General features: G+C 44.5%; 1 protein-coding gene across 3 annotated transcripts in view; it reads left to right on the forward strand.

The window, feature by feature from the left end:
* Nucleotides 1-763: 763 nt before the first annotated feature.
* The window catches only part of CHGA (chromogranin A), a 98,188-nt gene continuing 74,888 nt past the window's right edge, over nt 764-24,063 (forward strand). For all 3 annotated transcript variants that reach the window (XM_069208215.1, XM_069208214.1, XM_069208216.1), the window contains exons 1-2: nt 764-929; nt 5,297-5,343. In XM_069208215.1, the coding sequence (XP_069064316.1) occupies nt 884-929; nt 5,297-5,343 (93 nt within the window). In that variant the 5' untranslated portion in view covers nt 764-883. The remainder of the gene's footprint in view (nt 930-5,296; nt 5,344-24,063) is intronic.

Below are 24,063 nucleotides of genomic sequence, written 5' to 3' on the forward strand. Positions count from 1 at the left end.
TGCCAGCAACCTCTGGCCGGTTAAGAACGTATTATAATAAGACTGGAGCTCTCTGTGCCGGTGTACAGCGTGGTCTCCTGTTAATAAGGGGCCACGCTTCTGCTTCGTATGGCGCCTTCTCCCCAGGCTTGCAACTCTGCCTGTTTTCAATGTGTTACTATTCCACGTGTCACTTGTATTCCACACCTAGACTGTGCTCATTTCATCCAGCGTGGGCGAATCAGTAAACAGAGTCTACCACGGAGGCATAGATAGCAGCGCAGCAGGTGCAGTGGTACAGAGGCCGAGAGGCCTACTATGTCGCAGTTAGAGCTTGATTTTCACCCCGCGGCGAATAAGGTGGCGTTTGCTTGCATTAGGGATCATAGTATGTTTTCCAAGCGGCTAGGTTGCCAGCTCCGGATTCAAGGAGGTACCCTACAGTGTATGCAGATCTCCGCAGCAGGCACGAACGCCCACTAAGCTGTCCTGAAGCTTCCGGCCTTCCTGTGCGTTGCCTTACTGTTTTGCCACCCTCTAGGGAAGAGTAGAGCCAGTGCACAACCTTATAACACCATGTAGGTCCGTTCAAGACACTAAACGATTGCATCTTCCCAAGCATGAGCAGGAGGGGAGTTGGGGGAGGCGGGCAGCACCTGCCGCCGGCACAGAGCCCCTCCCTACACATGCAGGGTAACCAGGGGGAGGGTCGGCGAACCAAGGGGCAGGGCCTCTGCTGCTGACGTCACATCCAGGGGCTGGAAGATATAAATGAGGCGGCGCTGCAGTGCCCAGCAGGCACCTTCACCCGAGGCGTTAGCGGGAGCGAGCTCAGTCCCTCCCGAGACCTCACTCACCCGACCTCTGAAGCCCGCTCCAGCCTTTCAACGAGCTGGGATACAGGATGCAGCGCCTGGGATGGCTGGTCATAGCACTGTGTGCGATGCAAGGTAAGTGAGCCCAGCCTGCAGGTTGCTTCAGGGGGCGGGCACTGAGGGACTCTGTCATTGGAAAGAAGGACAGAGGCACACCGGTCCTCTGTGAAATGTATAGTGTCCTCCAAGATCACACAGAGGATCCCCACTGAAATTATAGGGTCGTCCAGCATCTGTCACAGAGGCCCCCGTCTACATTGAAATCCTAGCGTACTTCAGCACTAGGGACAGACGTATCACATCCTGCTTGTGCCAGCCATGCCCTTCAATGTTAGGCGTAAATGCATAGACTTCCCATTAAAATCTACGGTGAACGGGCCACACCAAGGAAACAGGAGCCGGTCCCCATTGGTGCCAATGATGTAATTTAGCACTAACGATAGTGGCACAGCGTTCAAATGCAGCGAACATTCACCTTCAGCACCAGAGAACCTGGCTCTTTTGGTGCCAATCAAGCTCTTTATTCCATTGACATAGAACCAAGGACAGAGGGTCTCGCCCCTGTTGGTTCCAATGACCCATCCTCAGCAATAGGACCCCCACCATAACCAGTAATAGCCCTCATTACCAAAGGTAAAAGCTCCCATTAGTGCCAGTTATGTCGAGGAGCACCAGGGGCAGAGGCACGGGCACCCACTGAAATCAATGGCGCAGAGTCAAAGGCTCCCATTGAAACAGATGCTGCTCTGGGGTGGGGCAGCCGTTCCCATATATGCAACCATACCTCTCTCAGCACCATAGAGAGAAGCACCAGCCCTTGTTATAACCAATGATGCCCATCAGCACCATTGGGAAGGGCACATGCATGCATACAATCAACGGTGCCAACCAACATCATGAAGAGAGGTGGCAGCCCCCACTATAACCAATGATGCCCTCTTTCAGCACCAGTTCCCACTGTAACTCACAATACCTCATTTTAGTACCATGACGCGGAGCACCGGCTCTCACTGCAACATACGATGCTCTCTTTCAGCACCAAAAGAGAGGCAGTGCTGCACTATAACCAATCACTCCCTCTTTCAGAACCAGGAGAGTCCATACACACACAATATCCAATTATTCCCTTTTTAAGCACCAGGAAGAGAGACCCCAACAACAACTATAACGAATGCTGTTCTGCACTAGGGATAGCAGGGGCGGGGGCTTGAAGCTAGCGTCACCGTTCGGTCCCCCTCTGATCGAATATAGGGCCCTTCAGCACCATGGACAGAGGTACCGAGTCCAACTCAAGCACACAATGCACCACGGACACAGGTACCAATTCCACTGACGCACACGGTGCCCTTCAGCACCACAGACAGGCACCGATTCAACTGACGCGCACAGTGCCCTTCAGCACCACGGACACAGGACTGACGCGCACAGTGCCCTTCAGCACCACGGACAGGCACCGATTCCACTAACGCGCACAGTGCCCTCCAGCACCACGGACACAGCATTGACGCGCACTGTGCCCTTCAGCACCACGGACAGAGGTACTTATTCCACAGAAGCACGGCGTCCTTCAGCACCACGGACAGAGGCGCAGGCTCCATTGAAGTACACGATACCCTTCAGTGCCAAGGACAGACTCCAACCGAAGCCACTTTGCCATTGTGCAGTCCCTGAGCGCTCACTTTCCCCGTTTGCTATGATTTTATTCCCCTATTCCTGTCTAGGAGACCCTTGCAGGCACTCAAAGCAGTCTCACCACGTTCTCTCCTTTGACAGACTACAGCAGTGGGAACAATACCTGCAAGAAGAGCGCAGTATTCACTCCCCGATTACCACGACTGGCTCGCAGCTTCCAATCAGAACCTGCCCCCACCCTCCCGGGTTACAGATCAGTGTACTGTGAATAAACCGGTGCAGACCGCCTGACAGGCAGGCTTCTGTGAATGGGATTGCTTTCTCCTGCTCCATTGAGTGGGGAAGTGCCGGGGCCTTGTACTCGATTACAGAGCTCCTCTGCGGGCTGCTGCCGGTGTTGTATGGTCCGGGACTCAAACGGGTATTACGTTGGGGGTCTGTACCTGTGCCTGGGCTGAAAACGTACTTTGATTGTTATATGGTGCCCAAATAGGCCGTTTTCAAGCAGCGCTTCTTCCATGGACAGATAGATAATGAAACCCTTTAAGGCATTACATACTATTAAATAGGACAATGGTCACTTTATTATTTACGGTGCTTCAAGGCCCTATATAGACAAGTTATTGCTAGTGTTCCAAACACAGAAATTGTGAAGCAGGTATGAATGTTATCGGGTGGAGATAATTTCGGTAGCGATACGTTTACATGACATTACCTCCGGTCCACCAGGGCTCAGCAGTGGAGCTGCGAACAGTGAATGTTACATAACAGAATGTATTCCCGCCTAACTGGTACTCAAGGCGTTTCGTTTAGGCATTTTACCAGATAGCAACCCACTTATTATAATTTCCATAATAAAACTGCAAAAAAAAGTTGCTGTGCGACTGCTGCCGATAAACATAGATTGACATCAAAATACTGTAAATTCCTTGGAGGAAGTGAGTACGGGTCCGTTTGATACCACAGGACCACATTTATTTTACATTTGCATGGGTGGGTACACAACACAACATAAGGTGACACACTGCGGTGAGGAAATTGCAGCGCCAATCAGCTCTTGCATTCAAAATCTATTTTGTGTTATAATTTGATCCAAATAGAGGGCAAGATTAACTAAGGACTAGCATCGTTTTTGCGTGACACGTCATCTCAAAGCAACACAAAGGCTTGAGTAAGACTTACAAAGCCACACAAGGGGCAATTGGCACTGCCTAGCATGAGTTTGCAAAGACATTTAAGGCAACACAATGGCTTGCAATGAGTTGTGTTACATGTTGAAGTGGCAAGTGCTCCAGTAGTAGAGTATTTGTGTTCCTGTGCATCCATTCATGAAATTTGAGGCAATCACAGAATTAATGAAATCAGTAAACCTGGGATTGCACAAAACTGGTCCCCACCACAACCATCGGTAACAAGGAGAAACATGTTTATTTGCTTCTCATAATTTCCTCTTTAGATGTGTGAAGCATTCTACATCATGCATAGAAAAGAGGATACTGCCTGTTAGGATTGTTTTTGTGGAGGAAGTTATTCCTTCCTGCAACAGAACAATCCTACCTGCAATCCTACCATGGTGCAAGGATCCCAAGGCAATGTCAAGTGCCCCAGCACAGGTACAGAACTGAAGAACATGATATCTTAGTTGATATTGTGGTCCTTAGCTCTCTATCCCATTCATGCAAAGTAGTTCAATAGATTTGCTTGCTGCCCTAGGTTGCATAAACTTTTACTAAGTTTGCCCCATGTTGCAAAATTGCTTTGCTCCAAGGAGCGCCTCCCACTTATTATTTTTGCATTGTGGGGCCCAACAGGGTAGGAAGACAAACACCTAGTAAGATTTCCTAAAATAGAATGACTTGCTTTGTGTGTATTTGTAATGACAATGAAAGCAAGCACAAACACAGGCCAAGCAAAATATTCCTATACCTGACATGTACTTTACGGTAATTCACATAATTTACATCCCTTACTCCTGGATGGTTGTTCTCCCAATGAACTGCAGAGTATTCCTCAAGCAGAAATCAGACAAAAGGTAGCTCCCGGTCACCACAGCATCATAGTTGAATGCTTAGGGCCAGATTTACGCAACACTAAAGTCAGATTTATCAAGCCATGCAAGGCCACCTTGCATGGCCTTCATGGCTTGATAAATCTGGAGTAACGCAAGGTAGCACAAATTGCTGCCTTGCATTACTCTGTCCCAGAGAGACGTTCCATGGGTGGAGCATTGGGGTTTCCAAGCATCCACCTATGGATTTTGGTGTACTCACATTTGTGGTAGACCTGGGAATGCACCAAAAAGCTATGGTGCACGAATCTTGCAAAACCTGATGCAACACAATTTTTTTGTGCAACGCAGTGCTGCTGATTTTCACATATGCTGCACAAAGACTAGCAAATCTGATCCAAAGTCTGTTAAATATTAATACATGCAATATTGTACACCGTGGACAGCGTGTGTCTTTCACAATCAGTCTAGGCATGTTATTGCTAATGAAGCACATTAATTACCCCCGCTGCAACTTCCCTGAGGTAAAGTGTGTGTGCCCAAAGATCCCCTCCGTTCTCATCCTGCATATTTTCAGAATTTGCATATTATCACCAAGCAATGCCAGGAAGCTGCAGCGCTGCTCAGGGAACGAACAGGCCATTCCTCAGAGGACAGTTTGTTCCAGCACAGATTACTGCCTATGGATTAAGCGCCTCCGCAGCAGTGATCGGAATATATGATGTGTGCAAGGATGAGCTGGCTGCTTAGTCGCCGCGCTGTCATTCATAACTTCCCATTGGTTGTTTCTTGTCATTTACAGTGACCTCTATGCCTGTGCTGAATGAAATGAGCCCGGATGACACAAGGGTAAGAAACAGCAGCTTGCTTATTTATTAAGATATGCACAGTGCTACAATGCCAGATAACATCAAGCTTAAGGGCATATGGTTTCTCCGCAAATAGCCTTCCACTTGTGCAATGTATACATGAATTTCCGTATTGTGTGCTACTTTATTTTCTTGTAACAGAAGGCAATTTATATATTGTTCAGTCTTTTATTTCTGCAAAGAATGGTTGTGAACTTACTTTACGATAGGGCATGCGGGGACGCTTACTTGTTCATCAAAATCCTACCAGTGCATTAGTTTACCATTTCTGCAAAAGGTAGAAACAAGGTGAAATATGGCGGTCATCCATCCCCAAGTGTTCTCACAGCAGACTCAAGAGTGTCCTTCATTGATGACTGGCATACACCCTCTCCCTTGCAGTTCTACTGTTCTCGCGCCAGTGTTGTCAATGTCCTTCAGTGATCATGGTCATAGACTCACTGCCCCTGTTTTCTTGTGATAGTCGTAATACTGTTCATCAATGACTGTCATAGACTCTCTTCTTTACCGTTCTATTGTTCGTTTGCCAGGGTCCACACAGTGCTTTGTTTATGGTTGTAATAGACTTTCTTCTCCGTTTTTCTGCACCAGACTCCACATTGTCGTTTGTTGAGTACTCTCAGGTCATCTGCCCAAGTGTTTTAAAAAAATAATATTTTATTGAGTTTTTTTCAGAGAACGACAACACAACAACCCTCCCCCTCAACTGAAAGATGCATGTGGTCAAGTATACATCCACCAAGATTCGGTTTCTCTACAATATTTCTGGTGGGCCGCCATCCGCAGCAGAATAGTACATAATGCTTACCCATTCTGTATGATCTCCCATTACACTCATCCTCTCCTAGACCTTCATCCCATCATCTCAGGCCTCTATCCATAGACCCCATATTTTTTCAAATTTACATGAACATCCCCTCGCATGATACACCGATCTTTCAGCTCTCATCCATACACCAATCCATGCCTTCATACCACTCTAGCGGGGTTGGCATTGACCTCGCTCACTACTTTTAATGAGGTCTCTATGTGCCACCATCAGGGCCATATTACTAAAAAGCAAAGCGTAGTGATCTAGAGATTGCCCCCGTCCCCTATATGCCTAGGGTGATCAATTGAGGAATGAGCTGCACTTTGCAATTCAGCACACCCGATAGTCTATAACCTATTTGTTAGAAATTGGGTCTTTGGTTGGCAGTCAGGTTACCCCCTGTCTAAGTAAGGACCCTCACTCTAGTCAGGGTAAAGGAGAATCACCCTCAGCTAATCCCCGCTCACCCCTTGGTAGCTTGGCACGAGCAGGTAGGCTTAACTTCAGAATGCTAGGTGTAAAGTATTTCTACCAACACACACAGTAACTCAATGAAAACACTACAAAGTGACACATGTTTAGAAAAATAGAAAATATTTATCTAAACAAAACAAGACTAAAACACAAAAAATCCAACATACACAAGTCAAGTTATTAATTTTAAAAGCAAAAGTCTTAAATCCTTTTGTTAACAGTAAAAACACTGTTAGCGTTGAAAAGTACCTGGGTAGCGTCAAAATAACAAGCACGGGCGAGTGTGCATTGAAAAAGGTGAGGGATGCGTCGATTTCTCACCCGCAAGCGAGAACGTGCATTGTTTCTCCTTCTCTGGTCAGGTCGGCGTGCGTCATTTTTTTTCCCCGCAGGGGAGCGATGCGTTAATCCGGGCAGCACTCAGGTCCGCGCAGGTGTTGCATTGTTTTTCTGTGCCCAGCAAGGTTTGCGTCAAAAATCCTGACACACTGTATCAACAAACACTGCCATGTGGGTTGCGACATTAAGGACCTCCGTCAGCGGGTGTTGCGCGTCGTTCTTCCAGCTACCAGCGTCAATTTTCCAGCCGCGATGCTGGTGGAGCGTTGATTTCTGCCGCAGAGATGGCAGTGCGTCGTTTTTCAGCCATGTCTCGGAAGGTGTGTTGATATTTTCCCCGCACGGCGGTCTGTGCATGGATTTTCAGTCTTGGTCTGCCAGCTTCACCTTCCAAGGCCCCAGGAACTGGATAGGGCACCACTTGGCAGGGCAGAGTCTCAGCGGAGAGTCCAGGTGCTGGCAGGAGAAGTCTTTGATGGCCCTGAGACTTCAACAACAGGAGGCAAGCTTAGGACAAGCCCTTGGAGATTTCTTCACAAGCAGGAAGGCACACAAAGTCCAGTCTTTGTTCCCTTGCACAGGCAGAAGCAGCAACTGCAGGATAGCTCCACAAAGCACAGTCTCAGGCAGGGCAGCACTACTCCTCAGCTCTTCAGCTCTTGTCCTGGCAGAGGTTCCTCTCGATGTCCAGAAGTGATCTAAAGCTTGTGGTTTTGGGTGCCCTTCTTATACCCATTTTGGCCTTTGAAGTAGGCTTACTTCAAAGGAAAGTCTCTTGTTTGTGAAATCCTGCCTTGCCCAGGCCAGGCCCCAGACACACACCAGGGGGTTGCAGACTGCATTGGGTGAGGACAGGCACAGCCCTTTCAGGTGTAAGTGACCACTCCTCCCCTCCCTCCTAGCACAGATGGCTCATCAGGACATGCAGGCTACAGCCCAGCTCCCTTTGTGTCACTGTCTAGAGCGAGGTGTGCAAACAGCCCAACTGTCAAACTGACCCAGACAAGGAATCCATAAACAGGCAGAGTCACAGAATGGTTTAAGCAAGAAAATGCTCACTTTCTAAAAGTGGCATTTTCAAACATACAATCTCAAAATAAACTTTACTAAAATATGTATTTTTAATTGTGAGCTCAGAGACCCCAAACTCCACATGTCTATCCGCTCCCAAAGGGAATCTACTCTTTAATCATATTTAAAGGCAGCCCCCATGTTAACCTATGAGAGGGATAGGCCTTGCAACAGTGAAAACCGAATTTGGCAATATTTCACTGTTAGGACATATAAAACACATTAGTATATGTCCCACCTTAAACATACACTGCACCCTGCCCATGGGGCTACCTAGGGCCTACCTTAAGGGTGTCTTACATGTAAGAAAAGGGAAGGTTTAGGCCTGGCAAGTTGGTGCACTTGCCAAGTCGAATTCACAGTTAAACTCTGCACACAGACACTGGAGTGGCAGGTCTGAGACATGATTACAGGGCTACCATTGTGGGTGGCACAACCAATGTTGCAGGTCCACTAGTAGCATTTGATTTACAGGCCCTGGGCACCTCTAGTGCACTGTACTAGGGACTTACTGGTAAATCAAATATGCCAATCATAGATAAACCAATCACCAAAAATAGGAGGCAGGAGGCAAAAAGATTGGGGATGACCCTGCATAAGGAAAAAAGTCCAACACTATTCTTTCCCGGTATGCTCTCACATCTGGACACTCCCATATCATATGAATCATGGTACCCTCATTCAGCAGCACCTCAGACAACGATCATCTGCCCCACTGTTCATGTTCAAAACTCAACACTATCCTTCATGGACTATTGTTATTGGCCTGATGCCCTATAGCCCTGCTGTTCATGTACCAAGCTCACACAGTACTTGGCTGATGACTGTGATAGACCCCCGTGTCCAACTGTTCTTGTGCCTGAGTTCCCTACTCTTTTTGCACCAGACTCCACATTGTCCATCATTGATGCCTGCCTTAGACCCTCTGCCCTTCTGTTCTTGTACCAGGATTCAGTACTGCTCTTGTGCCAGACTCCGGACATTACTTCTTTGATGACTTCCAGAGACTCTCTGCCGAGAGTCATTCTGTTCTTGTGCCTGATTCCACGTGGTCCTTCATTGATGGCTGTCCAAGATCCTCCGCACATTGTTATGGTGCCAGACTCTAACCTGTTCTTATTTCATGACTGTCACAGACCCTCTAACATACTGTTCTTCCCTATTGTTCTTGCACCATAAGCCTTTACCCTACTGTTCATGTTTACAGTGCCACACTATCCTTCGCTGATGACTGTTGTACACTCTCTGCTCAACTACTGTTTATGGCCCCAAACTGTCCTACATTAACCTCTATTATAAGACCTCTCTACACACTCTCCTTTCCCCAGACTCCACACTGTCTACCACAGACATCAGATATAATCCTTCTGCACTGCGGTTCTTGTGCCTGATTCCGTATGATCCTCAGTTGTTGATTTTTATAGACACCCTCCGCCAACTGTTCTCCTTTACTACAAAAGATTATTATTTGTTATCAACTATTGAACACACCTGCCATACTGTTCTTTTGTGCCTCTCTGCAGTATCCACTGAAAAGGCCTGTGATAAACCCTCTAATCTATGGTTCTTGTCTCTGACTCGACAATCTCTACCACTGATGATGCTTAGAGACACTCCTTACCAACTATTGATGGTTAGCGCTTAACAGTGTTGTAATCCATGCTCTCCTGTACTTGTGTCCCCCCTGCCAAATGTTCTTGTTTCCAACTCCACACTTCATGTTTTGATGACTCTTAAAGAGAGAACATCTGCACTTACTGTATTTGGCTTCACGATATACTTTAATAAAAACCTTTATAGACACTCTTTCTTGCTGTTCTTGCATCACACTCAATACCATTCTGAACTGACATCTCTCGTGGACCTTCTAACTCACTGTTCCCTGCTGATGACTTCTGACCCAGCGCTTCGTCTTAATTTAATTCATTGTGAATGATGAAATCACTAGCGGTATCTGCCAATAATTTACATTCTGTATCATCTAGAGAACAAATATTTAGAAATCCGTGATCTAAAATGAATGAGAAATTGAAACAAGTGGTGTATCAGAGTATTTTATTTCATTTTATGTTAATAGCCCTGTTACCACAGTGCCACATAGGCATTGTAATACAGGTTATGAAAGCCTATGAGACATGAATGGGGACAGGCAAAAGAAAGGAGGTAATCCTTTAAAAGAACATTGAAGAATCTCGAAGAGGGGTAGCATAGGTAGGAAAAAGGATGAAGTTCTGGTGTTTGGTGGCCAATAAGTAAATTCAGCAGAACTGACACTGGACCAAGGACGGGTTATCTGATAGTAATATCATTAGTTATCTCGATCAGTTAGTGATTGCAACGAGTAGAGCGGGAGCCCTACTTTTTGGTGTGATGCTTGGTAGTCAAGTACCCTTCTAGAGGAAAACACCAGTCTTTGATACCTATGAGAAATAACGACAAGCCCTGCAATTGTGAAAAATTGATTATGAACAGCATAGAGCTCTTAATCAGAGATGTTGTGTCCAGCGGTATACGTAGTTTGCCATTTAGGTATCACTGTGGCCCTGGCCACTTGATGTGCCATTCTGATAATTTTGTTTGTTGGCTACATTACCTAAAATGTGGCTAATTGTTTTTCTCAGCTTTATTTGGTCAAGTAATTAAGTTACTGTGAGTAATTTTGGTTTATACCGTAGTTTCTTTTATATCTGTTGACCCAGGTTTCTATATATTTATATTGGGCTGCCAAGTGCTTAATTTGTAAAAGAAGTGGTGCCAGGGCCCAAAGTTCTGCTCAAAAGCCTGCAGCCAGTATCATCAATTGCCGGAGTGCCGAATGCCAAAGCAATTCCACCTCCTGCCTCTTTTATCCTCCACCAGACACTTCCGGCCCATTTACCTCACTCTTGCAGGTTTTTGTCATCCATGATTTATGCCTTTGTCACTGTTTTCTGTTTTTCCCTTCCTTCCCAATTTTGTGTTTTTCTCTTTATTGCTCTGGATCAAATTCTGGTGAGGAAACAATAAGGGCTGGTCCACAAAATGAGTGGCGGTGGGCCCCACCTGCAACCACCAGCTCAATTTAAGCACTGGGTTTGTCTTTGTCTCCTCTCACTGCCTGGAAGACTCAGGCTTCTCCTTGCCATTTTGAGCATTATGCCAGGAGGTGCACTCTGCCAATAGCAATAATAGAAGCTCTTGTAGTATGGCACTTCTTGTGGTTTGGCTTCTTTATGCTTATATTTCACATTGCAATAAGAAGGGCTGTGGGGCAGATTTATTTCATTTTAAATTTCTTTGAAAGGTAAAGACTCAAATTAACATACCAAGCGGGGCTCCCCGTGTGATTGGAAGTACACACCCTATAACACAGTCAACTCAGTGTGCCTGGAAGATTTGTTTTGGTATCATGTTTTAACACAATATAACATAACATGACATAACACAAGATTTTAATGAAGGGTATAGTTGTGTGCTATGCGCAGGAAATAATCTAAAAAACGTGTAGGGGCCGTTACTCTTGATTCGGCTCATCATATACTATGAATCAGAAATTATTACTTTTTTTAAAGGAAGGCAATGTTTCCCCTTTCAGGTAGCATGTTGTCAGTGAAAATGTAAACCACTAGGGTGTCTGAAGAAGACGGTGAACGCCCTGTGGCCCTCTAGGTGGTAGTGATGCAGCTCCACTGCTCGAGGTGGGTTACAGTGAGGTATTTCTTAACAAGACTGGATGTGGAGCCAGGTGCAACCTGGCATGGCTGAGTGTCAACATTCGTGAAGACGGCTTCTGATTGGTCAGGTTTTTGGGCTCAGTGCTTTGCACTAGTGAGGTGACTAGGATCAGACAGTGACAGACTGAGAGTAAAATGGGCAGATTGTAGTTGGAAGGCGGAAAAGGAGTTTGCCCCACACTATTGAAAGTGCTTCCTCCATGGAGAGGTAACCCAGAGCCTTGGCCATTGCTGTGGCAAAGGACCTTGAAAGGACAACAGAGGCTGAATCAGGTTCTGCACTAGTACAAGCAAATTTGCGGCTGAGCAGAACATCCTGCTTAAGCTCTAGGAGTTGCCTAGATTGAAAGCGTGAGGCAGAGTTAAAGGTGATATTCTCACCTGTGAGGGTGTACAGAGAGTGCAAAACTGTCGCAAGACATCGCTTGCTCACCATTGCTACGTAGCAATGGTTGGTTACACACACAACACAGTATTTAGCACAATTACAGCAGATGAAATCATAGCCTCACAACTCCCCTTAAGTATGGCGCTGCACAATTTTTCCCATTCATGCAACCTGTGCTGCACATTTTAATTTCAATAAGTCTGGGGCCAGGTAAGGACCCAAAACATGTGGCGGGGATGTGCTGCTCCACAGTTTCAACGAGGAAGCCCAGTGAGTGTACGAATATAATCATTGCATTGAAGCCCAAACTAATGTATGGTGTGCCCTTGAATGTCGAATCAGCAATATCGGTCAATATCAGTATCAGCAATCTTGAGGATAGAATATGGAAAATAAAATATTGAGGGGTTTTCTATACCTAAGTCCACATATGTGTATCTATGCAGTACATATATCTTCAAGGTATGTAGATCTGGAGTTAGGAATGGTAAATCTATACTTCCCTATATACACTTACTTTTCAATATTTTGTACCTCAAAAGCATGCCACAATATTGTTGGTGTTGATATTTAGTAGCGCAATCATAATGCAGGTCAGGCACTGAGGGGAATGTGATGTAGCAAGGGCTACAAAAATAAAGTAAATACATAATAATACACTAGAAAAGAAATTCATTATGAGATTGAAAAGAATTGAGGATCAGATGGATGAAAAAATGCATATTTAAATCCATGACAGCGTGGTGGATGGGCATAAAGAGGGATGAGCAGCTGGAAGGTTGGATACACAGATACATGAGGGATAAAAGGATAGATATACAGTCAAATTAACACACCACGTAAAAGCAGGATAGTCACAAAAAAAGAAGAATTTGAGGCTAATTTACCCTACCCACTCATCCCCGGGCCCCATGCTGCAGTTCACAACAGCTGCACAGAAAATGAATGCCTTATCCAAAAAAAGAAAACCGAACCTACCACTACCTTGTCATTTCAGCTTCAAGTTGTTAGAGTGACTAGGGGACGTATTTAGCTAACCAGTTAAGCCCAGTCCCAGGGCCTTCCTGGGAGTCCCAGGTGTTATATTGCAGTGTGCCACTGCCCACTGTGTTTCACAAAAACATGGACTCGTTGTGGCTACCAGTACATATTCAGACAGCAGTGTTCAATGGCCGTAGTTCCCATTTTACCTAGAGCTGTTAAGGACGCTATTAGCTACAGTGAAGAGGTGCAGAGTACATGGACATGAACAGATCTAAGGCGAAGCCTGCTAAGTTAGTGGACAAAGTGAACTGTTTTCATTAAATTTGATTATCAAACTGATCTGCGCTGAGGCGTGTTGGCTGAGCTACTTGTGGTCCCAGTTCTGTAAGATGAGGCAATGCTGCAGGTCAGCGTGGAGATGTGGTAACAGAGTTTTGTGTTGGTTATCAATAATGGACCTGCATGTTCAGAAAGATGGACAGCTTTAGAGCTGTGTATTCCCAGACTCTGGGCTGCTTGGATGCTGCATGCGATGACCGGGGTGCCCTGGCAGAGGTGTAAGGCTCTCAGTTGTTGATTGGTCTGCATGATGGGGATCAGTATTTACTTGCACTTCCAGGGCGGTATATCGGCATCTGTGCTGTAGTATCAGTTTATAAAATAGGTCAGTGTCTGGCAGAGCTGTTCAAGTGTACTTGTCAAGATTAGAGCACTGTGGGAGGGAACGGTACACGAAAAAAAGATGAGGGATGTGCATATGAGAGAGTGATGTGGGTGGGAGATAGTAAATGCAGCAAGAGCGTTGCAAAGAGGTAATAATCAGGGGAGAGGATGTGACTTTGGTAATGGGGAACCAGATTCAAGTCTCGGCATTGGCCCAGCAGTCGGTGATTCTAGGCAAACCACTAAATCTCGCTGTGCCTACAAAAAATGAATGTGTCCTTGTGTAATGTAACTGGTGCTCTTGTAAAGCGCTCCAACCCCTTCAGGTGAGTCTACGCTTTATAAATCTGTATTAAAAAAACAGAGGAAATCAGTGTCAAGAGTTGTATTGGGAGAGTGAAAGTATGAGCTGGAAGATGAAATAATGCTGCTAAGATTAAATTTCCGCACCTACAAAGCTGTGCACATGGGATAGAAGCGCCCCACCATACATTCTCCCCTGACATAAATGCCAATAAGACGTAGCAGGGGGTAGAAACTGTTAGCACTGGCGTCCCATTGGCACCAATGACAATGTCCTTACTACACCTAATTTCGGAGATCATTAAGGCGGCGGTAGAAAGAGAAATGAAAGAGGGCTCTTGGGCATCTGCTTGCTTCTTGCAGTCTGCCTCTCCTCTGGGGAAGGAGGCAGGCGTGGCTCTAAGCTGACACATGTCTTCTGGTGTCATCTCCGGGGTCCACGGGTGCATGATGGCAGAGATTCCACGGCTCCACAAAGGCTGCTAACAGCTATGCATGTGAGGGGATGGTTGAGCAGACGTATATATGGCCCAATAATTAGAGAGAGTCGCAGAAAAACAAAGCTGACAACAGAGAATGATAGAGGGAATGAAAAAAATGATCAGAGAGACAGATATGGAGCGCAAGAGTTCATTTATGGGTGGACTGGTAGATTGGTAAACATGTCATGCAGGACAGCCGTGTTTTTTAACTGGGAAACTAGTTATCTATTTTCCTTTGAAAATGAATTTGTGTCAGGTATCCCCCTTAACAATGTGTATGTCTCTGGCAGTTGAACTCGTTACGAGGGCAAATGGCGTACCCTTCTTACAGAAGGCACAACAAGGAGTGGGCAACCTACTTAAGGTAACAGGAGCAGGCATGTCTTCTAGAATATGACATATCTCGAGCTCCTGGATTAATGAATATCAGGTGTCCGCATGGTGTGGCTCCTGCATCTTCGAGGCAGAGGGTCTCTCTGTGGTCTCCACCTTTGCTCGTTCTAGGTAGCTACTGTTATTGCCTACACTTTACTTTCTAGATGCGCACATACACTCTGTGATTCACATAAGCCTCTGACTCACCTTAACGTAGCAGAAGTACATTTAACCAACTCAAACAAAAGTTACTCTCAACCTTTCAATGCTGGATTAGCTCATTGTTAACCCTCCTGGACAACAATGACCACATTAAGAGGGAATGTTTCCCTCCATATTTATACTTGGTAAAATATGAACCCTGCAATCAGCCTCACATGCACCCATTGCAGCAGAGCTCTCCTGGTGGACACTCCTCCCTTGCAAAGGGATAAGGTGGACACTATAGGAGTAAATGGTAAATTGACCAGAATCCTTGGCACCCTACATTTCTAGGGCCATATTTATCAACATTTCACACAACACAGTGCAGGAAGACTCCTTGCTGCACTGGGTGAATGGGAGACAGCAGGAATGTGCCATATCTATCTGCATTCATGCTCTCTGCCTGCACTGGTGTACAAACTGCTGCCTAGTGCTGTAGCATCATGCACGATTTAGAACAGAAACTCTCTGGCTCCCCGAGGACTACATATCAGTGTGACTTAATAGCTAGAATAGAATCTAATCAATGGTTGGTTTAGAATGTTGAACTTCACAGGTACGCGCAGAGGAATAAAGACGTGATTTACAGCTCCATGTGTGGCCTAGTTATTCAGTGGGTGCCAGGCTGGGGAGGATGCTACAACTGCCAATGCAGACACCCTCGCACCATGGTGCCTGCGTTACAGGCAGGATTGATTTTGTGCAGGAAGGGAAACTTCCTGCACAAAAACAACCTTGTGAGGCTTTTTCTTCTTTCTACCTGTGTTGCAGAATGCAGCGCAGCTAGAAAGAGGAAACAATGAGGATAAATAAATATATTTTTCCTTTTTATACCTCCCCATGGAGGCGTGGAATTCTGAGCACTCCCAGGTCTACTAATATTACTGAATCTGAGAATGCTTCACAATCCATTATTGGATGTGTGGGAACACCCATGCTCCACCGATGGAACGCCTTCCTGGGCTCAATAACACAAGGCAGAAAATTGCTCTGCGTTGCATTACTACAGATTTACTGAGTTTCTCAGGGCCATATAAACTGGCCATGTGTGGCTCAGTAAATCTTATCTAGGTTTTGCATCGCCTTGTATGTGGGCAACACAAAACAATGATAAATTTGCCCCTGAGTTTATTGGGAGTCACATGTCTAGCTGACAAAAAGGCAAGCATCTTTGCTGACCATGTGGAAAGCTCTCTAATGTCTGGGACAGTGACATCTATAGTGTGTTATCTATTGCCCATGTTTAGGCATTGACCTCATTTTGACATACATGCATGCACACACACACAAGCACTCGTGCATGAATATACCTTGCAAAATGCACACACTGGTCACTCTTGCACTAAGCTACCTCTGCAATGAGCTTACACCATGAAGGAAGCTAGCAGGACAAAAGTATGGCATTGCATCGTTGTAATTCCCTGTATAGTTATATTGTGTAAAGCATGGCATTTTTCTTGTCTGCTACCTACTATGGCACAGTTTCCTCCTGCTTGCATCTTCTGAAGCTAGGGCTATCACTTCCACAAAGTGAGGTAAGGCGGCGGTCATACGCTGCCATCTAGTGGTGGCACCAAACTACTGCAAAAGACCTAAAATCTGCCTTTTCTATCCAGTAAGAGTGTTCCATAAGACAAAATACAACTTTGCCTGTAGCACTGAATATTCTCATGTGATTTCTGTCAGGACTTGAGCGTGAGCACAATCTGCACACCACACTCTGGGGCTGAATAAATTTGCCCTGAGAAGATGGCTGCACAAGTAAATGTGTCCCAGTACACAGCACATATTACTGGTTTTTAGCATGTTATGAAATACTTCTAGATCTGCAGATGAGGAAACAGATGCACGGAGAGATTATTAGATTTAACGCTGGACCACACAGTGTGAACAAGGGGGGAAGTTAGGGTTAGAGAAAGTGCCCAGACCACCATGTTTCACAGCTGATAGCTGAGAGACTAGACAGCATCCTCTCTCTTTCGGTTGTGGAAAACAGCAGGCGAAAAAAACACAATGGTGCCATTAAAAGAGGAAGCCAGCTCCACACCCACGCTGTCCTTTATCCTCCCACCACACTGATGCTCTAATGTCACATGGCTGCGCCAACTTCCGTGGAATGAATTCCAGGCCCATCTGCCACTGGCAGCCAGTGCTTGATAATCACATGCTACATGTGACTGCTGCGAGATGAACATACCAGAAGCAACTGCAGGAAAGGACCATGGTCTGAATAACTTACCAGTTGTTCTTCAAATAGTGTCGTTTCGTATGTGCTGTAATCACCATGTGCAGATTTGCTATTTTTTTAATGCAACACAGGACAGGAACCAAATTTGCTGTGTGCAAAGGAAAGGGCAACACCCATCTTATTTCCTTATCTGCTAAGATTTGCCAGCTTCTGCAGTCGTCCCTGTGCTGGGGCTCTGATTAGGCTGCCTCGCACCGCACACAGCCTCGCATCATGGGGCAGAGGTGAGTGCGCGCTGTGTAGCATAGGATTTGTAGGGGAAGCATGCCCCTCCAGTACAAATTCTAATCCCCCGATAAACTCAGAAGGACCGCACGCATTGAATATGTGCTGTGCACTTCCACACGCATGCAATGAGTGGGGTTTTATGAGAAATACAACTATTTCCTTCGTTACAGTCTGCTTTGATGTAAAGCCCGGTCTGGCTATTTTAGCTGTCCGAGCTTTGCATCAAAATCTATGGGAGTTTGCTTAAGTAATTCCCCCTTGATGAAAAGCCATAGAAATCATGGAGAGCAGTGCAAAACACGTTTTGTACTGAGAAATGAATTTGCGCTGGAAAGTAAATATCAATGCATCATTGTTTGTTACTGAGAAGCACTGGTACTCTCCCATTTAAAATTGTGACACCAGTCCTGAGAAGTGCTGGTACTCTCCCAGTAAAATTGTTGCCCCAGTCCTGGTATTCCTTTCAAATTAAGAGAGTGCAGTTACTCAGGAGTTGACTATTTGGGCATTATGTGCTAATTAAAACGGAAGAATGGAAGGTTCAGCTGGTCCTGACAGAATTCAAACCCATGACCTAGAGAGCTCATCAGAAGCCAGCAGTGAGCGCCAAACTTGTTGAGCCATCTTTCTGTCACACCTTTAGAGGTGTAGGTGTTTATGTCACCAGTACACTAACGTTCAACTACTATGCTGTTTGCATGTCCAGCTCATTTGCTGTGCACATCTGTACACAGGAATCTTTAAATCAAAATGCACCCAAAGCTTATAGCACACTTTTTGGCAAAGCTGTTGACAAGTGCCTTACCACAAATATTCCCAGACTGAAATTAGAATAAAAGTTTCTCTAGTTTCATTTGGGGAAGTATTTACAACCTTCTGGGTTTCTCTCTTTCAAGGCTCCAGAGCACCCCCTTGCTTTCAAGGAGTACTGTACGGGCAAACTGATTTTAAAAACAGAATGGTCTACTCAATACTACTTTTAGTACTGGCAGCACAGGCTGACTGAACCCAGACAACAACCAGCAATAATATTATTAAATATACATATGCATATACTATGAAACTTTACATATGAGTCATCTGTAGACTACCTGACTTCTGACTCAGTAAAAAGGCCTGATCATACCATGGAGTCGGGAAACATGGTAAGCAGCCACTACCACTTTACACGATACACCTAGGACAAACATAGAAGTCCACCTCCTCCTTATGAAGGTATGCTTGGTGCACCCCTCTAGAACACTGGACAGGGTGTGAACCTTGCACTGTCAGCATCAGGCGTAGTCCTGTGTCCACACACTAGATGAGCGTGACTCCAGGGCCATATAAAAGTCAGGATACCAATGTCACATGCAGTTGGGCTTTCTGTGCAAGGGAACATATCCACATACCATGCAGTGCATATTTCTGTCCCAATAGGATGTCACCATAGTAAGGGATTGACAGCGAACATACATATAAGCCCTCATTTAAGCCTTATTCATATCTATGAGGTGTTGGGAAACGGACCTACTCACTGAAAACTTGTCATGTAAGTAAAACCATGCAGACTACAGTTAAAACACACTAAATATACCTATTAGCAGTAAACTCCGAACTGTGGATGAGTTGTGTACATACCCAGCATTTTTCTCATGCACACTAACTCCTCCTACAATTGATACTTTGATTAACGAGGGCCCTGAAGCACTGATGGTTAGGGAGGAGAGAAAGATGGAGCGAGAGTTAGACAATGGTGTGTTGGAAAATTTGAGGTTAGGGTCAGCTTTTTCAACAGCTGCAATATGTTCACAGAAAAGTTCACTATGTATTCACTTTTCTAATTAATACTGTGAGTCAAACTTTAAGGATGAACATCAGTAGACATCTGCACAAGCATTTGCAGAATCTCCTTTTCGATGTTTACATTGCTTACCCTGTATGTTCTCTCATGTTGTTATCGTCACAAAGCTGAGGCTTGTTTCAAGAGTAGCTAAAAGTGCATGATACTTTCCTGTATGTACACCCAGCCATTAATTTACACTTCCAACTCTCAACTAATAATCTGGCCTTCCAGAAGTCATGGTTGAGAGGTAGCCTAGCAGTGGTAGACCATTTGGATGCGTCTAATGGCCACCAAAAGTATCTAGTGAAGCACTCTCTTAAGTGCAAATAATGTTTCTTTCTACAACTTTGCATCCTCAAATTGCATGCTATCTCAAAAAGCCTCCTTAATTTTCCTGAAACTGCTTGAAAAATGTACCTTGATTTCTAAAGTCAAATTGTTGCTTCTCCCTGTTTTCTTTTGAATTAGTCTCTCCTTAATCTGCATGCTTTGCACGCCATAATTCTAGGAGCACAGCCTTCTCAATGTCACATAAATGTTGACCTTATTCTTTGTTAATGAATTTCTCCAAAATGTCAAACCCTCATTTCATAGACCACAACCTCTTCTTTGAAATCATACCCCTGCAACCTAACACCACATCATTTCCTCTAGCCTGTCTTTTAATCCCATCAATCATTTGTATGAATTTCACATAGCCTCCACTAATGATCACGCCTAAACCCTATTAATTTAATCAACCACAGTGAGACTGGATTAAATGCATGGAATGGATTTCTTGTGAGCACAAGACTCCTCCAAATAATCAACAATAATCAATAACTATTTGATTAGCCACTAAACATGGGTTTCAGGGCAATGACCAGCTTAGCTTTAAGCACTTCAACACCTCATCAGGGGTAGTGAGGTCTGTATAAATGCAATTACAACACAATACACATTGTATGTTTGGGTTAGCATACATGGGAAGCTGCAAACTCTGTATAAAAACCTGTTTCTAATTTCCTTATTACATTCAAGTTGTGACACCTCTAGTCACCGGTAATGGCAAAATGACATAGCTGACCAACTGTAATAATTTATTACAGTTGAGTTATGAGTCATAATACCTACCCCTAGAGCCAGTAACCAAGGTGAAAGGCAGGTAACAGAGCATAAATATAGCTGTAGTTTAAAGAAAGAATAAGACCATTCTTCTGTTCCACCTGGCCTGCATACCGCAAGGAAAATGTGTCCTCACTTCCCATCTGTCCTGCCCTGAAATATATAGAGAGAGGCCACCCCTTTCGGATCATGTCTCCCTATTCTGTCATTTGCACCACATGTTTCCCCCATTAGGCATGCACCAGTCAGCAACAAGAGTCAGAGTGCTTTCCCTGAACTGCCAGTCAAAAAGCATTGCATTGTCCCACTATGTTGCACTGGCTTGCTAAAATAACATATATGGAGCTATAACTAAAATGGCTACACAACACCCTCCCCTTCCCAGTTCAAAGGTGGTCCAAAGCCTAATTATATATAAAAGCTACTCAAATTCAACCTAAGACGTATGTATATAAATGTCAATAATGACAAGTTAAAAGACTCTTGAGCATGTATAAAAAGACAATTTAAAATGGTAACTGTGGCATAAAAAGGCCGAATTTCAAGAGTAATTTTGGAAGTTGCAAATTGAATCCGGGATAATTGAAGACAGGAAATCTTCCATTTCAGCAGGTGGTAAAGTAGAAAGTTCATCGCCAAGGAAAACCAAGGAGCATTCGTGTTCCAAAGCCTGTGCTCCAGCCAAAGCAGCAGCATTCTTTAGTGTGCCCAAGAATGAGTTTAGAGCTGCATCCTCCATGAAGGGCAACTCCTAAGCAGCTTCCCGTAGCAAACACACCCTCAACACGCATGTCTGGTAATGAGCCCTCAGCAAGAACATCAACAGATCAGCGCCCAATGAAAACAAGAGCTGCGTAGAAAGACAAACTTTCAGTGCATGTTCGAACGAGCACCAGAGGCACCGAAACACGAGCTGCACACAATGCAAAACCGGTCTGAATGACAGAGACCAGTCACAATCCAAATGCTCCAGGAGTGATGCTCCAAAGTAATGCATCATGCGTTCATGACACAGCTGTGATGATGGAAGCGCTTTCAATCCCCCGTGTTGCGACGGGACAGCCATTGCGCAGAAAAAGTAGCAATAGCAAGATGCCTCCCATTATAGTCAAAGTTATCACGCGTAGGTCTTGCGTGCAGATTTAAGCGCCACATGTTTTTGAAACACTATAGCCTTGAGTCTGCTCAACTTGTCAAAATTCACTTTAGAAGTAGCCAAATGGGGCCAAATCTCAGCTAATTCTCTCTGTCTTGTGGGAGGAAAAAGTACGGTTCCGCAGCATGTAACAATCTTAGAGACCGAAACAACATAAACTATTCCGGCTCGCATCCCACAACAGTTTTAACTATTGAGGAGAACAGAGCTGCCATTTGAGAGCACCTGGAACGCAGGTCTAAGCAAGGGGACTGGAACCCCCTTCAGATAACAAGCCAAGTTCACTGCCGAAGCGTTACACGCTCCGTGCAAGGACAACTGTTTACAAACCATTGAATGGCTGACAGAAGTCTTGTATTCACTGCCGCTAAGAAAGACCTCTTTCATGCCACTGAGACATTTGTACAAGAAGGGCAGCTCCCACACCTCATGGTTCTAACTATCTCCTATCCTTTCATATCTGCCTTATGGGATGTGTTTTAAGCAGGATGTGAATTGAAGTATTGAAATAGGCAGCTTAATGACCCCGTTTATTAACCTCTCTGCAGATGGTATTTCAGCCACAGTAAAAGGCAACTTTTCTAAGCCTCCAATATTTAAAATGGCATAAGTCGCTTTCTTAGCCATTAGTTGTTGTTGTCGCGTTAAATGAAATGTGGATAATATATCCCTTGCGCTAACATGTTGCCAGGGAACGCGACCTGCCTTCAGTGTTTGTAGTGTCCAATCCAAATGCATAATGGACCTCAGTTGACTCTGTCCATGGTGTAACGAAGACATAACAATTTGTATTATGTCTATTGCAGAATAAACAATGTTGTTTAAGGTGTATACCCGGTCGGACAGGGTAATAATCCCATTATCTACAACAGCTCATGCCTTCTGTATGTTTTCCTGATCTATTTGCCTTAACTGGGCAGCAGCTTCTTGTTGGGAAAGCTTCCAAATTTCATTATATACTGCGTATAAGAAGCACTTTCTGCGTTGTTTTCTGGGGCCTAACAGGAAGTCCTGTAGATCAGTGTTATTAGACAGGAGACTGAGGTGTTCTCTAACAACATATACTGAGGTACTCTTCAACCGTTGCTGGCATACTTTCTCTACACTGTATTTTGTTCCTATACCCGCATTTTAGGATGGCACATAGTAAGGGTTCGGCCTACTAGTTCTAAACCCCTGTGGAGATCTTCAGTTGCATTTATATACTTTTGCTATTTGTAAAACTTTGCAGTGTAGGGATACTGGGCGCATTCAAAACCTTAATTTTTGCTAAGTCTAAACAACTTGTCTGTTGTACAGTTTCATTTAAAAATATCATTTGAACAGGTATCAGGCATGCTCTAAATAAAGCTTCCTTCCCCCATATTTGCCAATTTCTTGTTCCAACACACTTTTTAAGTCAATCGACTTCAACCAATATTCATAGCCTTCTATAGTCAACCGGGAAACAAAGGAATATGAATAAATGAATTTCGTATCTGTCAATAATATATGTAGATTTTCCATTGATGGCAATTTTAAAATAATATGACTCAACATTTTTAACATTGTGCCCAGAAAAATATGCAAACTTTTCCAAATATGTTTTATAACTCCCTTGTGGTGGAGTTGGACAATGTTCCCATTGTGTGTAATTAAAAATAGTCTTTGGGGTACTTGATCTGTGAATAAAATGGTGCCCATAATAATTATAGCAAAACATATCACCATAATTCTCTTTAGATTGATAAACATCTTCACTTTCAACTACAGTAAAATACTGCAATTCAGTCAATAGAGAATCACCTGTTTTCACATCCCAGTCATCAGAAACAACTCCGGGTATTATTACATCGTTCATTGAAAGTTTAAACACATATGGTATTTGAATGATCTCCATGGGGCCGTATTTATCAAATGTGACTTTATCCCAAGCAATCCCTTCAGGAATTGGTATGGCAGAAATGTTCACAAAAGACAAATCTCTGCAGACCTTCTGAGAAGAAAAATGGGGTTTTAGGACCTCATCCTCCAGTTCAACTGTTGATCTTTCAGGAAGAAAATGACCATGTATTAATAGAAATAATGTTATGACAAAGCCAATCCAAAGTAGGAAAGCTAATGCAGTCAAGGAAAGCCACAGATATTTCCATGGGAAAATAAAGTAATTTGTTTTAAGCCAGTTTATCAGCTTACCTGTTCTTCACAGTTCAGATGTAGAAGAGGCAAATGTGTCCGAAAAGGTGGCGTTGATGTCAGCAAAGTATCCAGAGGCAGTTTGTGCAAAAACTGGAGCCGTTCGTAGGAGGAGAACTGGTAGGGGTCTTCCGCGGTGGTTCATAGTAAATGACGC

Source organism: Pleurodeles waltl, chromosome 9, assembly GCF_031143425.1.
Source record: "Pleurodeles waltl isolate 20211129_DDA chromosome 9, aPleWal1.hap1.20221129, whole genome shotgun sequence".
Taxonomy (NCBI): Eukaryota; Metazoa; Chordata; class Amphibia; order Caudata; family Salamandridae; genus Pleurodeles; species Pleurodeles waltl.